General features: G+C 57.7%; 1 protein-coding gene across 2 annotated transcripts; it reads left to right on the top strand.

Moving 5' to 3' along the window:
* The first annotated feature begins 3,257 nt into the window (after positions 1 to 3,257).
* On the top strand, positions 3,258 to 15,791 carry ADCK2 (aarF domain containing kinase 2). Of its 2 annotated transcripts, XM_045855563.1 has the most exons (8): positions 3,263 to 5,041; positions 5,877 to 6,023; positions 8,882 to 9,010; positions 9,989 to 10,084; positions 12,163 to 12,414; positions 13,233 to 13,361; positions 14,225 to 14,278; positions 15,358 to 15,791. In XM_045855563.1, the coding sequence occupies exons 1-8, from the start codon at positions 4,109 to 4,111 to the stop codon at positions 15,496 to 15,498; spliced, it is 1,881 nt and encodes a 626-aa protein (XP_045711519.1). In that variant the 5' UTR covers positions 3,263 to 4,108; the 3' UTR covers positions 15,499 to 15,791. The 2 variants fall into 2 exon arrangements, with proteins under 2 accessions (XP_045711520.1, XP_045711519.1); XM_045855564.1 differs by lacking the exons at positions 13,233 to 13,361; positions 14,225 to 14,278; positions 15,358 to 15,791 and adding an exon at positions 9,284 to 9,422 and having other exon boundaries at positions 3,258 to 5,041; positions 12,163 to 12,409.

The following is a 15,791-nucleotide window of genomic DNA, read 5'->3' as shown; positions in this document are numbered from 1 at the left end:
CCCCTCATCCAGCCCCTCACACACAGCAGAAAGTTATCCTGCCCCGAGTGTCAGAAGTGCGGAGGTAGAGAATCCCAGAGCCAGCCAATTCCCTGTCCCCACCTCCTTCCCCAAGGTCTGGGACAAGTACGTCCCCTGCATGGCATCTGCTATGTAGCAGTGTTACATGGGAGATGCTAAAGTCATTGTATCATTTGCATCATTGACAAGATAAGCACAGCCAGGTGGGCCTTTGCATCTTTCCCTGCCCACCCATTTCTTCTCAGCCGGGTCTGGCAACCCAGAGGAAGTTGGTTGCACTTCACAAGTGAATGGTGCCACCTAGTGGTAATAGAATTAACAACACCAGCAGGAACAGTTTCAAGAACCAGAAACTATCAACAATAATTAGCTGGTGTGGAAATTTTATGGAAACCGGCCCCCCCAAAGATCACCCAAATGAGAACAAACACAGGCTATTTATTCAGATCTTTCTGTAGCAAGGGAGTCAGCCGCCATCACATGTATTTGTCAGATGCTTGAGAACAAGTGAAGACTGCAATGCTAGTGGGAAACCTTTAGAGAGGGAAAAAAAGGCTTCAGTGTGCCCCCATGGCAGGGTGGTGGCGCAGGGGAGCTGGAGGCCGGGCATATTGTGTGACTGGCTTACAGAGGACATTTGGTGTCCCATGGTTGGGTCCTGAGTGGGAAGTGGGGAGAAATTTAGAGGGGCTGGCAGTCACTGACCACGTCCTGGCCATTCCAGGCCCATTGCTGCGGGGCTGTGGGTCGGAGGGCTGTTGTCATGCATGGGCTGGCCAGCCTCTTCATGCACTCATCACTCTAACTGCACTCCTGCTGTTACTGACCCCGGGACAGAGTGCGTCAAGTTACTCACGTGGGAAGCAGCCTGACCGCAAACCAACATCTGCGAATTTTAAAGGCTGCCCTTACAAATCTTGATTTAGGGTTCATTTTGATATAACTGTTTGTCCACGGTGCCTTAACATGTATGACATCATTCTCCTGATGGACATTCACATGGGCCCCAGGAATCCCTCCACTTCGCCAACCATCGTTCTTGTCACCTCCATCACCATCACTTCCACCTCCACCACCATCACTTCCACCATCACTTCCACCTCCACCACCACCACTACCACCTATACCACCACCACCTCCACCATCACTACCACCACCTCCACCAGAAGGTCAATGATTCTCAAACTTTGTCCTTACGACCAGAAGCAGCAGAGTGGGAAACTGTTAGACATGCACATTCTCAGGCCCCACTCCAGACTTAAGAGAATCAGACACTGGTTATGGGGCAGCCCGCAGCCCTCAGCCCTCCGGTGGATGCTGAAGCTGGAACCGCTGCTTTAGGTGAATTTCTAGGACGCCCTTAAGTCAGCCCTTCCACAATGCACCCTCCAAATTTGTGAAAACATGCCTGTCATACGAAGTGGGAAGAGAAACAAAACAACTTTTACTTCTCTAGGCAATGCAGATGACATTTGCCAGCACTTACTGGCGCAGTGCGCCTGGCCGCATCTGTCTGTGGCTCGCTGTCTTTAAGAGCTTTGAGAGGCGAGTACTCGTCTTACCTTCATTTGACGAGAGAGGGGTAGAGGCTCCGAAAGGTGAGGTAACTTGTCCCCCGGGCTTATACAGGTTATGCAGAAGGAAATTGAAACTGGCTCATTTAGCTCCAGAACTTTGCTCTCAACTACCGGTAAACATTTTAATCGCCAGAACCCTACGTGTAAATGTAGCGGACTTGTGCAGCTTTAGTCAGACTCGCTCCCTAGTTAGCTTAAGGAGAAACAGGCCCAGAAAGACTTGCCTGAGGTCACATTGTTGCCTGAGGTCACATGGTTCCCTTCAGTTCAGTGGACTAGAACTCAGGGCCTCTGGTCCTCAATACGCCCTTTGACGAATCGGGGATACATACAAGAACATTCCACACACCTTTGGGATGGAGCGGGTAAATAAATCAGTGGGAGGTTGGGAAGGGGATAATCCATGGCTGGTCATATTTGAAACCAGTGGTGGCCGGGATGCCTTCTGCCTTGGGAACAGCAGAGGAGTCTGCAGCATCTTGTGGAAATGGGAGATGGGCTATTGGTTAACAACTCAGGAGCAGCCGGAAGCCCCTCCCCACTGCTGTCTCTATCCTAGTCCAGGTCCCCACGTTGATGGGCACTCCTGAGGGCTGCAGAGTGGCAGCCACACTTCCAGCCAGAGGGACCACAGTCCAGCAAAGCTGAGCTGTGTCCCTGCTTTTCTCTCCCCACGCTCCTTCCATTGTGAGACGCACGGATCGCCCCTGGGCCAGTTTCTGTGGAAGCCTCTCCTCCACGTGCAGGTGAAGGACGGCATGTGAGGAGGCGGCTGTGGTCCCCTGGGCGGACAGCCTCAAACCCCCCACTGGCGGAGTGGAGAGAGGACTTCTGGGCCCGCCCCGGCTGCACTGCCTTATTTCCAAGCTCCCTTTCTCCCCGCTTTGCTCTCTAGAACCACCTGACTTTCCTTTGGTTTCCTGAGGTTAAAACAAGCAAACGACCCGCCTCCCCCAACAAAAACCCTCACACCTAACTCCTTTCTATTTTAGGGCTTTTTTCTTTGTCTGAACACCCTCCCACCCCAAGGCCTCCCTTCCCCTCCGAAGTAGCTACATCCTATTGGTTCTCCCTATTCATTTCATGGCTCTTGCCACACGTTGAAATTGTACACTGCGTTCCCGTGTGGCCCCCCTCCTCTCATAAGTGGTCAGAATGGAAGGGCAGGGTGTGTGTCTCCACTCCGCAGCCCAGCAGGGTGCCTTGCTCAATGCACATTGTATTACCCGGCCGTGATAAATATTACATTCAGATTAAGAAATACTTATGGCGCTCAATAAGTACCAGTTGAATGAGTGAACATGGCCTTCCAGGAGCCGTTCCCTAAGGTCCGAACACGTTCCCCAAATCGATGCAGCCTGGGACTCCCCCGCCTTCTCATCCCACTCAACTGAAACCCCTGCCGGTGTTCACAACCATCTTGCAATTCATGGCCTATTTCAGGGTTTCCACGCTCTATGTGAGGAAAGCTACACAGATGTCAGTGGAAAGACAGACGCGCGCGGGGAAGGGGGCGAGGGCGGAGCCTGCGCTGGCGTTTTGTGTTGGATCTATCCCCAGGACCCGCGACCCAGGTTCAAGTGTGCCTCCGCGGGCGGCCGCACCGCGTCCGCTTTAAGGGGCCGCGCCGGAGCCGGCGGGCGGGGCGCTCCCGGAAGACGCCTGCGCTCGGCCTCTGCGCGCGGTCCCGGGTCCTCCGCGCCTCATTCGCGGCCCTCTGCATCCGCCTCCAGCTCTCGGCGCCGCGTCCTCTGCCTTCTGCACCTCCTCCCCGCTCTCGGCGCCCCGGGCCCAGGCTGTCCGCACCCAACGCCCAAGCCCTAGCACCCCGACCCTCCGCTCTCTCTCTCGCCCTTGGGCCCCGGCCCCCCACGGGCCTCTGTGCTTCGACCCTTTGCAACGCCCCGAACCCGACCCGACTCCACCCCCGTCCAGCCCCTCCGCACTCCGGCTACAGGCGGTGCCCGGCCACACCGGAGATCTCGTGCCGGCCCTGGCACGCGCGGTGACGCTGCGGTCGCCCGGCTCTGTTTCCGCCCGCGCGGCCACCTCGCGCAGGTCGCGTCCTCGCCCTGCGCCTGGCTTCGCATCTGGCTTGGCCCCTCAGGTTCTCACAGTGGATTCCGGTCTGAAAGTCCCGGTAGGCGCAGCTGGTCTCGGGCGAAGGCCGCTGGCAGCCTCAAGCCTTGGGCCAAGGCCGTGCCCGAAGGGAGGGAGTGGGGCGTGCAGCCCGGAGGGACGGATGGGCCGTCCCCTCCGGCGGGCAAGGCGGGGCAGGGTCGTGCGGCCGAAGCGGGAGTGCGGCCCGGCGTGGGGGGCGGTGCTGGGCGCGGGACTGGGCTTAGACTACACCTGAGCTGGACAGGGTCAGGCAGCTGCCTCACTTTTGAGTGGAATACTCGGCTGTGGTCGTGGACTCAAGTCAGCCTTGCCGAAGTGTGAGCATAGATAGGTAGGTGCCCTTTAAGTGGAGGGCGGGCAGCCTAGGCTGTGGAACTCTGGGACAGAGGATGGTGACTCCCTGGCGCTTCTCTGTCAGGGTCTGCTTGTCCTACCTAAGGGGTTTTGAGCTCAGAAAGGAACTCTGCCTTTTAAGACCCTCCGGATGCCCTCGAAATTCCAGACTCTGCTGGCTTCTGCTTGGCACTTTGCCCAAACTCGTCTCAGTCCATGGGGACATTGGTGAGGGGCCCCCTGAGAACACGTATCAGCGAAGGGCCAGCTGGAGTGACCTCGCTGAAAACGGGCCCCTGGAGAGAGTCTCCCAAGACGGGTGGCACGGCTGCCTCCTCCTTTACCTCCGCCTCGGGCTGCGAGCTGGGGCTCTCCTGGTGAAATTCTTCCCCCTCCTCCTACTCTACCCTCTCACCTACCTGGCTCCCAGCATCTCCAGCCTCTGGCTGCATCTGCTTCTGAAAGCCACGGAGACCTCCGGTCCAACGTACATCAAACTGGGCCAGTGGGCCAGCACCCGGCGAGACCTCTTCTCAGAGGCCTTCTGTGCCCAGTTCTCCAAGCTGCACGTGCGGGTGACCCCGCACCCCTGGGCTCACACCGAGCTCGTCCTGCAGCAGGCATTTGGGGAGGACTGGGGGAAGGTCCTCCGCTTTGAGAAGCAGGAGCCTGTGGGTTCAGGCTGCGTGGCCCAAGTGTACAAAGCGCGTGCCAACCCTGTCTTCCTGGACAACGACAGCATCCAGAGGCTCGCCAAGGCCTCCAGGCTGCCGCCTCCTTCAGAAGCTGGGGCGGCCTCGGGGCTGAGCGTGCTCTTCAGGCCCCTGGAGAAGGGCTGGTGGTCTCAAGGAAGTCTTGCGGACCAGTCATTTCTAGAAAGGCTGCTGCTCCCTAGAGCCGACCTGGCTGGATCAGACGCGGTCGTGTCTCAGGCCTTGGCACCTGCCCACCCGCCTCAGCCGCATCACCTCATCCCTGTGGCCGTGAAAGTAAGTGCTCTGGCGTCTTCAGTGGGCCCTGCCTGTCTCTAAAATCCCTCTGACCCCTCGGAGCTACCCTAGACCAGGGACCCCTCCTCTGCAAATCACCCTGCACATACATTGCCTTCCCGTGGCTTGCATTAGCTTGACCGTTACCTGAGTGCCTATGAAGTGAGAGCCGTTTTATTTCTTGGCGTGAGGGAGAGGTGGCGTGACCAGTCTGATGAAAGAAAATGAAGAGGGTTTGGAGTTCGCTGCCTCTGCGGGCCGAGGAACTCTGGGGTCAGGATAGATCGGAGACAGACAGGTCACACGTGTTGTGGGGAGCCCAAGACAGTGGTGTTCGTCTTTACAGAAGTGGCTTTCTTCTCCCTTCATGTCCCGTCGCCCTGGCCGGGCTCCATCATTTCTTGTCCCCACACTGTCCCACCCCTATTCAGCATAATGCAGGGGGTCTCGCAGACACAGGCAGCAGGTCCTCCTGATGCTCCTGTACCACCTGGGGAAGAACCTGCTCGCTTGCGTGTTCACCAAGCACCCCACGGTGACTTTCAGGTGCCCTTTGGGAGCCCCTGACCTAAATTTAACGTGTTTGGGAACCAAAAGCCCACCTACCCGTCCCAGGAAGCTAAGTGCAGGGCAGAAGAGATGCCATCAGCATTCCCTCAGGGAAAGCACAGGGAGTGAGGGAGGCAAGAGCATCCTGGGTGTGGGGACCGCTTCCCCTTTGCTCTGAAGAGAAGCCAGCTGGCTCTTCTTTGACGGGGGGGGGACGCAGTCGGGCCGAGTGAATGAACGTGCCTTCCCGATCCCCCCGTGGTCTCACTGCTCCCCTTTCCGGCAGGTGCTGCACCCTGGCCTGCTCTCTCAGGTGCGGATGGACCTGCTGCTGATGAAGACGGGCAGCCGGGCCCTTGCGCTTTTGCCAGGAATCAAGTGGCTTAGCTTGCCTGAGATAGTGGAGGAATTTGAGAAGCTCATGGTCCAACAGGTGAATTCTCCTTCCCTCAGTTATAAATAGCATCTAACAGAGTTCTTGCCATTAGCAGCTGCCTAGTAAATGCTGAATGAATGAATATTTCCCCGCGGGTCATGGCTAGAATGGTATGTTAGTCAGGGTAAGTAACGCTAGTCAACGCTAACAAAGAACACCCACATCTCAGTAGCTTCATGCAACAGGGTTGTTGTTTAGTATCAAAGTTCCACACAGGTGAAATGAAGGAGAGGGGGGACGCTCTAATCCACAGCTACTCAGGGACCAGTTTCCTCCCAAGGTCGGTACTGCTGTCTTCAGCTTGTGTCATGTAGGGTCAGTGTGGATGTGGGAGAAAAACCTCGGAGGACCATGTGAGGGATTTTGTGGCCAGGCGTGGAAATGATGAAAATCACTCCTTCCTACAGGTCAGCTCTAATCTCAAGCGTGGTGCAAGGGTGCTTGGGAAGCCTTCCTGGTGCCTGGGAGAAAAGCGAAATCATTCTGGCGGAACACACAACATTATCTCTAAGTGCCACGATCAAAGGCTGAACTCCAGGGCGATAGGAACTGTCAGCAAAGTCGCACACTGTGCCTTTGTTTTGCTTTGTTTCCGAGGCTTTAGAGTACACAGGGACCTCCCCGCCCAGGGTCTTGGTCACCTGTTTACGTAGCCGGACTGGGCAAACGCACACTGGGGGCCGTCGTGGCTCCAAGTGGGCATCTGCCCCCGCTCTCTGTTGGTGGTGCTGAGACTGGCAGGCTTCCAGGAGCAGTGTGCTGAGTCCTCCTTTAGGTCCTTGGATGTAAGGTTTGAAGTCCAAGGGATGTGTTTGAGTGTTTAGAAGTCTTTGCTTTATGCCATGGAGTAGTGTGGCTTTGATAACAAAAGAAAATTAAAACAGCCCTGGCTGGTGTAGCTCAGTGCACTGAGCTCGGGCTGCGAAGCAAAGGGTCGCTAGTTCGATTCCCAGTCAGGGCACATGCCTGGGTTGCAGGCCAGGTCCCCAGTTGGGGGTGCACAAGGGGCAACCACACATTGATATTTCTCTCCCTCTCTTTCTCCCTCCCTTCCCCTTTCTCTAAAAATAAATAAATAAAATCTTTAAAAAAATTAAAACAAAGAAAATAGCTTATATTTCAATAACCATCTCTGCGTTAATTACTCTCAGTTCTACTGTCCATCTGAGCTTCAGTTCGCCTCCTAGAAGTCCGATGAGCATCATGGGGCCCCATCAGACTAGACTCAGACCTCTCTGTCTCACCCATGCTGCCTACTAGCTGTGTCCAGTGGTCCTCTTGCGTTCCCAGGCTTGAAAGCTCAGAGTCTGGTGTCTGCGTGGGAGTCTGTTAGAAGCCAATGAACTAAGAACGAGTGAGCTTTTCCCATCCATAGGAATATATTGTAGGCAGCGGAGGTTGACCTGTCAATAACTGCAAACAGAGTTCGATTGGAGGTATAGTGGGAGTCTCTACAGGTTCAGTTGGGGCTCAAGAGGGAAAGTGGCCCTTCTGTCCTGAGGGTCAAGGCTCCCGTGGCTCCAGTTGGGTATTTACAGTTGGACCACATGGGGGAAACATTCCAATCAGTGAGAACAAGGAAGGCAGGGGAGCGGGGCAGGCCAGGCGGCCTGGGGAGTTTGGCACCGTGCGGTCTGGTGAAGCTAGACTTTGGGGCGGTAGAGGAAGGGAGAGGCATAAAAGATGGATCTGAAGGGAGAAGTGGGGGCCAAACCATGACCTCCCCCTTGGATGTCATCTTAAAGAATTGAGGCTTCATTCTGAAGACAGCCGGGGGCACCAGGAGATGGGAGGGGCATCTCCCAGAGAGGGAAGACTGGAGGGGGGAGGGAGCCCAGCTCAGATACACCTGTTAGGGTTCGGGTGACTGCTTGCGAGCCCCCTTGGGAGTGGCAGTGGGTGGAGAGGGAGAGCAGACCCGAGAGTGGTTAGGTTAGGACCGCAGAGTCGATGGCACTGAGCGCTGACGGGTGTGGAGGGAAAGAGAAGGAGTCCTCTGCAGCGGCTCCTGGGTGACTGGGTGCGTGTGGGGGTGCGTGAAAGCAAATTCTGTTTAGACATTAAGGTCAAGGGTCTCTGGATTTCCACAGGGCGATGCCTAGCTGTACGTGAGTGTAAGTCCAGAGGCTGGCAGAGGAGGACTGGACTGGAGGTCAAGGTTCTGCCATCAGGAGGTGCTAGCTAGCTGAGGGTGGAGGGGCTGGAGAGGGAGAGCAAAAGCTGGTGAAGGTCATGAGCTGAGACACATCGGCGTCTGGGGCACCTGAGGAGGAATGGCCAGGAGGCCAGGCCCAGACAGGGCAGCTGCAAGGCAGGGGCAGGAGCCCTGAGAGTGAAGGGAAGAGCGGGTCGGGAAGAATGAGGTTGTAGATTTAATTAGGACAAAAACGGGACTGGGCCATTGAGCCTGGCGAGCGGGAGGCATGGGGAGTCTGGGGGAACAGTGTCGGTGCGGCAGGGTGGAGGGCAGAGTGGGTGGGAGGGAGCTTTGATCCAGGGGAGGGGCGGGAGGGTGGGCTAGTGAGGGCAGCGCCTGGAGAGGCCACAAAGCGGAGCCCCTGGGAGATGGGGGTGTCCGCTGGCTGGTGAGAAGGGGGTGGGCAGAGAAGGAAGAGCGGAGAAGCCACGGTACTGTGAGGGTGTCTGCTGTTGCGGCTTGGAGGAGTTCCCGGGAGGGTCAGGACTTTCAGGGAGGCCTGTAGTCAGAGCACACCTCCTCCCAGGTCCCTGGGGAGCTGTGCCGGAGGAGCAGAAGTCAGGGGCCCCTCCTGACTTGCTAGGTCCTCGGCAGTTCAGACGTTGCGTGTGATCCCTGCGCCCGACCACCCCCGCCTCGTCTCTCCGTTTCCCTGCAGATCGACCTGCGCTACGAAGCTCGGAACCTGGAACACTTCCAGTGCAACTTCCTGAACGTGACGTCCGTCCGGTTCCCCACCCCGCTGCACCCCTTCGTCACCAGGGATGTTTTGGTGGAGACGTACGAGGTACGAGTCCGAACGTACCTGGCTGTGCCTTTCACTCACAGCCGGCCGTCTCCGCTGCACCTGAAGGCTGTAGTCTGGAAAGGCAGGAGCCGAGAGAGCACGCGGTTACTCCCCGTGAGAGGAGCTCGCAGGTGGCGCGGGGGTGGGCAGTGGCATGGCGAGGTGGCTGCGTGGCCTCAGACTTTGTGGAGGTGACAATCTGCTCTGCCACTGTGTGTGCTGGGTGACTTTCGTTTCCTCATGTGTGACGGCTGGCCACTGCTCCTGCCCCAGAGGGGTGTCCCAGCAGTCAGTGACGCGCTGAATGCAGAACGCCCCCGGCTGGAGTTTGCAGAGAGAACGTGCGCAGCGAGTGCCTGTGTCTTGTCCCTGGCCTTAGCGGGCGCCTGGTCCAGCCCCTTCTGCAAAGATGGTAATATGGCATCCCGGGAAGCGATGCCACCTCCCAGCGTTACTAAGCTGTGTGACCCTGAGCAAGTTACTTAAACTCTGTGGGCTTCAGTTCTTTAATTAGTTAATTCGGGACAACAAGATCGCAGTGGGCTGCTCTGACAGTTAAATAACTGACCTACATGAAATGCTTATTTGCCAGCTCCCCTCCCCCCTCCCCCCACCCTTTTGTCCATTTCCCTGCTCAGGGGCACAGAACTCACTGATGTCTCTCGTGGCTGACTCTCGGCCAGAAACTAGCTCTCTGGGGCTGTTCCTGTCTCCCCACCACACAGCAACGGCCTGACCTGTGGGTGGCAGAGTCAGCGGGCTGCCTCCCTAACCAACCTATGGGACTTGTTTTCTTTTGAGAAATGGCAGGGAAGGGAAATGTAAATGGGTTAAAATCAACTCGTGGGGGACAGACTCATAGGGGTTCTAAGAAAGGAAAAGCTCTCTGGGTCGACGGGAAGGGAACACCACGTGCCCCGTGGGCGTGAGGAACAGGGCTGCCCGGGTAAAGCTGTGCCCTCCCTGATTCTCCCGAAGGAGAGCGTGCCCGTGTCCAGTTACCAGCAGGCAGGGATTCCCGTCGACTTGAAGAGGAAGATCGCTCGGCTGGGGATCAACATGCTCCTGAAGATGGTGAGCTCGCGGGCTGGGAGAGGGTGCGCAGGCCCGGCATGTGGGGAAATGGCGGGGACACTGCTCAGCTGCCCTGGGTGGAGGGCGAGCCGAGTGTAGAGTCCACCCTGGAAACGGCTGAGCCTACCAGACACCCGTTTCCTCTACAGCTCTCTGCTCTGCACGTTCTCGGGGGCTTGCGCTCGGTCCCCTTGCAAGGTGCTGTGGGAAGGGCCCGCCCACGTTGTCTGCAAACGGCCTAAGACAATACCGTATGTTACATGCCACTTGGTGTATTCATTCAGCAAGTGTTTACTGAGCACTTGCTACGTGCCAGGCAGTGCTGGCCCTACAGCAGTGAGCAGAACAGACATGATTACAGTGTGCACAGAAGTCCGTTTAGTGGGGAGACCAGCTGTGAATGAGTCAATTATATGTAGGGTAAGTACAGGTACTAGAGGGTCATGTAAGAGGGGCCTGTCCCAGCCCAGAGATTTACTGAGGCAGCGGCTCCGTCTCAGCTGGGATGTGAAGGAAGTCGAGGTGTCGCCCATGAGAGGCCGGCCTGGCAATGATTTGATGAACTGACACGCAGAAAAGGACACAGTGAGCCCTAAGCAGTGTCAGTTATTGGTGTCACCAGCAGTAATAGCGTCAACCCAGCACCGTGGGCAGCTCACCCGCAGGAGCACAGCATTGTCGAGGGTCCGAGGTCTTCCTGGTGGTTGGCACGGGAGAGAGAGGTTGAGGGGTGGATGGCAGGGTCTGGGCTGGCGCACCCAGGCCCGGAGGGTGCACAGTCGGGCTAACGAGGCACCAGGTGTGTGGTCTGAGCGCGGGAGGAGAGAGCGGATGGGACGGGTGGGACGGAGAAGGGGCCTCGGGGGCCGAGGTCAGCAGGACGGTGGTGGTGTGGTGCGAGCTGACAGCGAGGCGGAGGCCGTAGGCATTCCTGCAGCGAGGACTCAGGGCAGCCCCGAGCCCGCCCCCAGCCCAGGGTCCGCGGGTGTGGAGGGTCAGCAGCCCCCACCCGCGGGGCTGCTGGGGAAGCGAGGTTGCCGTGGGAGAGCCGGGTTTCCACTCGTCATGCAGTGGAGGCTGAGCGGGCAGAGGACTTTGTCCCCAGTCACGGGGCTCCACGGGGCCAGGACAGAAGCCCCGTAGGCAGCACCCAAGGGTGGGGAGATCACGGGGAGCTTCCAGCTCCTGGGACCAGGGATGGGGGCGGACACCCCAGGGTTGAGCTGGCAGCAAGGTGCCAGGAGGTTTGGCATCAGGGTCAGGTACAAGGAACCTCCCCAGTTCCTGGGGTTTTCACCGGGGCAGCAGCAGCCTCTGTGACCAGCGAAGCCAGGACCCGGACTGGGAGGGGCTCTGGCCTGCGCCCAGGAGGAGGGGCTCTGTGCCAGCCGGGAGCCGGGAGGGGTCCCCCCCACCCAGAGCCTCTCCGGAAGCGGCTGCTCTGCACCTCCACCGGGTTTCTCCCTCCCGGTCCAGAAAGGTTGCTGGTGGTCTCTCCGACCACCAGGATGACCTCTCACGGGAGGTGGAGTCCTGTTCCACAGACTCACGCCTGACTTCCTGTCCTTCACAGCCCCTGGGGCTTGCTCTCCTGCGCAGCGGGGTCAAAGCCACTCCCCCTGCCTGCCCAGGTCTGGGTGCCAGGAGGTGGCTGTCCGTGTCGCTGTTAGACTCACTGTGTGGGCACGTGGAGGTGATGGAGGATGAGTCTGATTTAGGAAATATTTGAAATAGAGGAAGTTCTGTGAAGTTTAAGAGCAGAGAGGTTTGGGGGAAAATCCTTAAACCATGAGTAGATACTTATTTTAATTTGAATATTAACTGCTTGAATCATAGAGTAAAAAAAAGTCTTTTGAAATGCAGCATGGTCTTTCATTTTGCTATGTTTCCTATAATCATTTTTAATGCTCTTGATTTCTAAAATAACTCTTCTCTTGAAAGCCCCCTGGCCCATCTCTGTACAAATTCTGAACTGAGGACACCAAGCAGTGAGGCCGTATCACAGGCCCCTGCACGGCCAAGCGGCGATGGGGCAGTGGGGATGGACTCAGCCCTGAGGAGCGCTTGTCTCTTTGCAGATATTTGTGGACAACTTCGTCCACGCCGACCTTCACCCTGGGAACATCCTGGTCCAGGGCGCCGACGGTCTGTCCGAGCGCCGAGAGGCGCGGCTGCCGCAGGTGGATGTCTGTGACGCCCTGGTGGCGTCCGTGATGCCCGCGCCGTGCCCGCTGCGCCTGGTGCTCCTGGATGCCGGCATCGTGGCCGAGCTGCAGGCCTCGGACCTCAGGAACTTCCGGGCAGTTTTCATGGCTGTGGCGATGGGGCAGGTGAGACCCCCTGAGCCCTCGGGAGCTGGGCCCAGATCTCTTGGGCCCTTGAGAATTTGGGGCTCCTCAGCCTTCGTCATTCTGGTAAATGCCAGGTCTGCCACAGGTGCTCGCGGCAGAAACGTCACGGCTTTGGTCAGAACGGGCTGGTGCCTGTGCCTGCGGCCAGTTCCAAGCCGCGCACGGTTTGGGGTGGGAAGAATCGCCTCCTTCCCTAATGCCGCTGTGTTGTCCATGGGGCACTCTCTCCTCCTCCCTCGGCAAGCACACGGGTGGGCACGAGGAAGGCTGCTCCTGTTTAGGAGGCTCCTGAGGGGGCGGACAGAGGCTTCGGCCTGAGCCCGTGTGAAGTGTCCCCTGGGCCGCAGTGGCACGTAGGGCAGGGCATGTTCCCCCGCACGGGTTTGGGTGGAAGGAGGAGGTCACAGCCCGAGGAGGGACGGCTTGGCCCCTGGGGCGGTGCTGTGGGAAGTGGAAGGCATGAGCAGGAACCACCGGGGCCACTGGGTGTTCGGGAGACCATGGAGGCAGTGGTCAGGGGGCGTCCCGGGTGGAGGAGGCTGTGTACAGAGGCTGGGCCAGCTGTGAGGAAGGAATTCTGCAGGGGCAGGAGGGGAGCCCCTGAGGACAGCGTGGCTGGTCCGGCCCCGGGGCAGGTCCTGGTGGCCCTGCGGCCACACTGGTTGGTTAGCAGTGGCCAGAGTCAGGGCAGTGGAAGAGTCAGGTGGGAACAACTAGGGTATGGGGAAGGCTGGGCAGAGCGCCTCGGTCCGTGCCCTCCTGACTCTATAAAGTTTCTCTTCTTCTGCGTCTGCCAGGGCCACAGAGTGGCCGAACTCATCCTGCATCACGCTCGGGCCAGTGAGTGCAGGGATGTCGGGCGATTCAAGGCTGAGATGGCCACACTGGTGACCCAGGCCAGGAAGGACACGATCACCCTGGAAAAGGTGAGCAGGCCCCTCGAGGGGCAGGGGCCTTGCTCTTGCCCTGGGACAGAACAGACCCCAAGTTGAAGGGAGACCTTTTAATGGGGAGACGTCTCGGGGGCGGGGGTTGAGGTTCAGGGCAGACAAAGAACAAGCCTTTCCTCTGCCCGCATCTCCCAGGTGGGAGGAGGCCACTGAAACCTCTGGCTCTCGGGAGTGGTCCTTGGCCAGGTTCTCCAGGCCAAGGGGGCACTGTGCATAGTGTCGCACCCCTCCCTGTCTGGGGTGCAGCTGCTCTGGGGCTGCTTCTGTTTTGGCGCTCAGCCAAGCTTGGAGGGAGAGACGAGCAAGGTCTCTGAGCAGCCCAAGGAATTAGCTCAAGTTCACCTCCTTTATTTAGACCTGAGCCAGAGCCCAATTTGTGTCTTACACTCAGTGCTAGGAAACCTGTTTTTTTCCCCAAGTTCATGGTCTACACTGGCAAGATCAAGTCAGAGCAAGCAGGGGCCATGGGCAGTGAGGAGCGGCAGCTGGCACCCAGGCACTGTCAATCAACCTTATTTAGCGTGTGCTGCGGGCAGACTCGTGCAGGGGTAGCGGGGCCTCCAGGCCTCTTCCTGGAAGGAGTCTTTGCATTCAGGCTCCTCATGATCGAGATGGGAGTTGGGTTCGTGCATGTGCAGTCCTGGAGTTTGTTAGTCAGTCCCTTTCCACTCAGTGGTGTGTGTGTGTGTGTGTGTGTGCGCGTGTGAGAGAGAGACAGAGAGAGAGGTGTGTGTGTGTTGGTGGGATAGGGGCAGGATAGGGGCCCAGAAGGGAGAGAAGCGGTGCCGGGGCTCCGCACTCTCAGTGTGCAGTCAGCTCTATTTTATTCTCTTTTCCAGCTCCAAGTCTCCAGCCTTCTCTCCAGCGTCTTTAAGTTGCTGATGACTCACAAGGTGAGGCCCCGGGCCGAGCTGAGCCTCTGTGCTCTGGTCAGCGTGGAGGGAGCTCTCTGGGGAGGCCGGCGGGCGGCCACAGGGTGGTGAGGAGCACTTCTGTCTCTGAGATCTCGTTTTCGAGAACATTTCTCTGTGCCAATTGACTAGCGTGAAGAGCGCTGCCCCTGGGTGCTCCCTAGGTCCAGTGCACTATCGCCACACTGTCGGTCTGTGTCTCTGTCAGACTCTGCCATCTAAGCATCTCCGATGCTGAGTGGTGGGAAAGTGGATTCACAAACGTAACACAGTCTGACTAAAGCTTTCATGCCCTTTCCCTCCTCCGTTCACATGAACGATGCTTGGGGTTAAGCTCAGTCTTCCTTAGCCAGCTCTGCCCCATGTGGTGTGAAGTCCTGGGGTTGCGGGTGGCCCGAGGGGAGGTGCCCCTTGGTCCGGTGTGTTCAGAGGCCCTGGCACAGCTGTCCTGGCCTCTGCCTCCTGTCCCCTGGAGGGAGGTGGTCTCAGAGTTCTTCACCTTGGCCCTTGTCTGTCTCCTGGTGATGGAGTGTGGCCTTGGGCTGTTCTTCAAAGTAAAGCTGCCAAGGGTGAAAGGAGTTGAGAGCAGGGGAGGGAAGATTCTTGCCCGAAGGTGGACTTTCCCATTGTTTCTCTTGAGGTTCCGGAGTCTGATAGTGAAATACCGCATGGAAGAGGCAGCCATTTGTCAAGGATCATAACACGGAATGCAGTCAGAGAGCTGGCTGGTCAGAAGAATGACCCTTATTTAGATTTATAACTTCTGATATATCTCTGAGATACTGATTTTGTTACTTTTAAGTCATACGTGTGCTATATGTGAACACACACACACCTCCCCCCTGCCAATTTCTCCTTAGTCATTCCACCCACTGGTGGACGGGAGGCTGCGTGAGCAGATGAGACGGTGGGGAAAACGATGGGGAGGGAAGGCAATGTCACGTGGACAGTAGACCTCACACGGGCGGGTACAAGAGGCTGAGAGTGGACAGCAACGTGCCTATCCAGAACTCTCTGTATATCCACGGGCTTTGGAAAGAACCACCTACTTTCTGTTTCAGGTGAAGCTTGAGAGCAACTTTGCTTCCATCGTGTTTGCCATCATGGTGCTAGAGGGGCTCGGCCGCTCGCTGGACCCCAAACTGGACATCCTGGAGGCAGCAAAGCCCTTCCTGCTGCAAGGGCTAGTGTCTTCCCCGTGACCATGGCCGTGGGGTGCAGTGGTCTCCGTCCCATCTGGGAACTGAAGGCCACTCCCACCAGCCTCTCCTGGGACAGCTGGAACATTTACAAACTGGGACGTGTGGAGGGCAGACCACTCCTTTTCACTCTGATTTGGGTTCAGGCACCTGTTTAAACGGCTTTGGGTTATTTGGGGAAGAAAAGGGAGGGGAGGGTCCTAACCTGTCAGCTGCAGGAGCTGGGCCTGGTGGGAGACTCTGTTTTGAGGAAAAGGTTCTGTGGAGGAGGACAAATAAACTTAAGTTATTTTGTT

The sequence above is a fragment of the Phyllostomus hastatus genome, unplaced genomic scaffold (genome assembly GCF_019186645.2).
Source record: "Phyllostomus hastatus isolate PE091 unplaced genomic scaffold, TTU_PhHast_1.1 phas_scaffold_114, whole genome shotgun sequence".
Lineage (NCBI taxonomy): Eukaryota > Metazoa > Chordata > Mammalia > Chiroptera > Phyllostomidae > Phyllostomus > Phyllostomus hastatus.
This window is presented reverse-complemented; position numbering and strand designations above follow the sequence as displayed.

What these genes read in the sequence shown, in the direction of transcription:
- ADCK2 (XM_045855563.1), top strand. Translation starts at nt 4,109, where the DNA reads ATGGTGACTCCCTGGCGCTTCTCTGTCAGGGTCTGCTTGTCCTACCTA. An exon ending in TCATCCCTGTGGCCGTGAAA is followed by an intron (nt 5,042 to 5,876) that starts GTAAGTGCTCTG and finishes CCTTTCCGGCAG; the next exon opens with GTGCTGCACCCTGGCCTGCT. An exon ending in AGTTGCTGATGACTCACAAG is followed by an intron (nt 14,279 to 15,357) that starts GTGAGGCCCCGG and finishes TTTCTGTTTCAG; the next exon opens with GTGAAGCTTGAGAGCAACTT.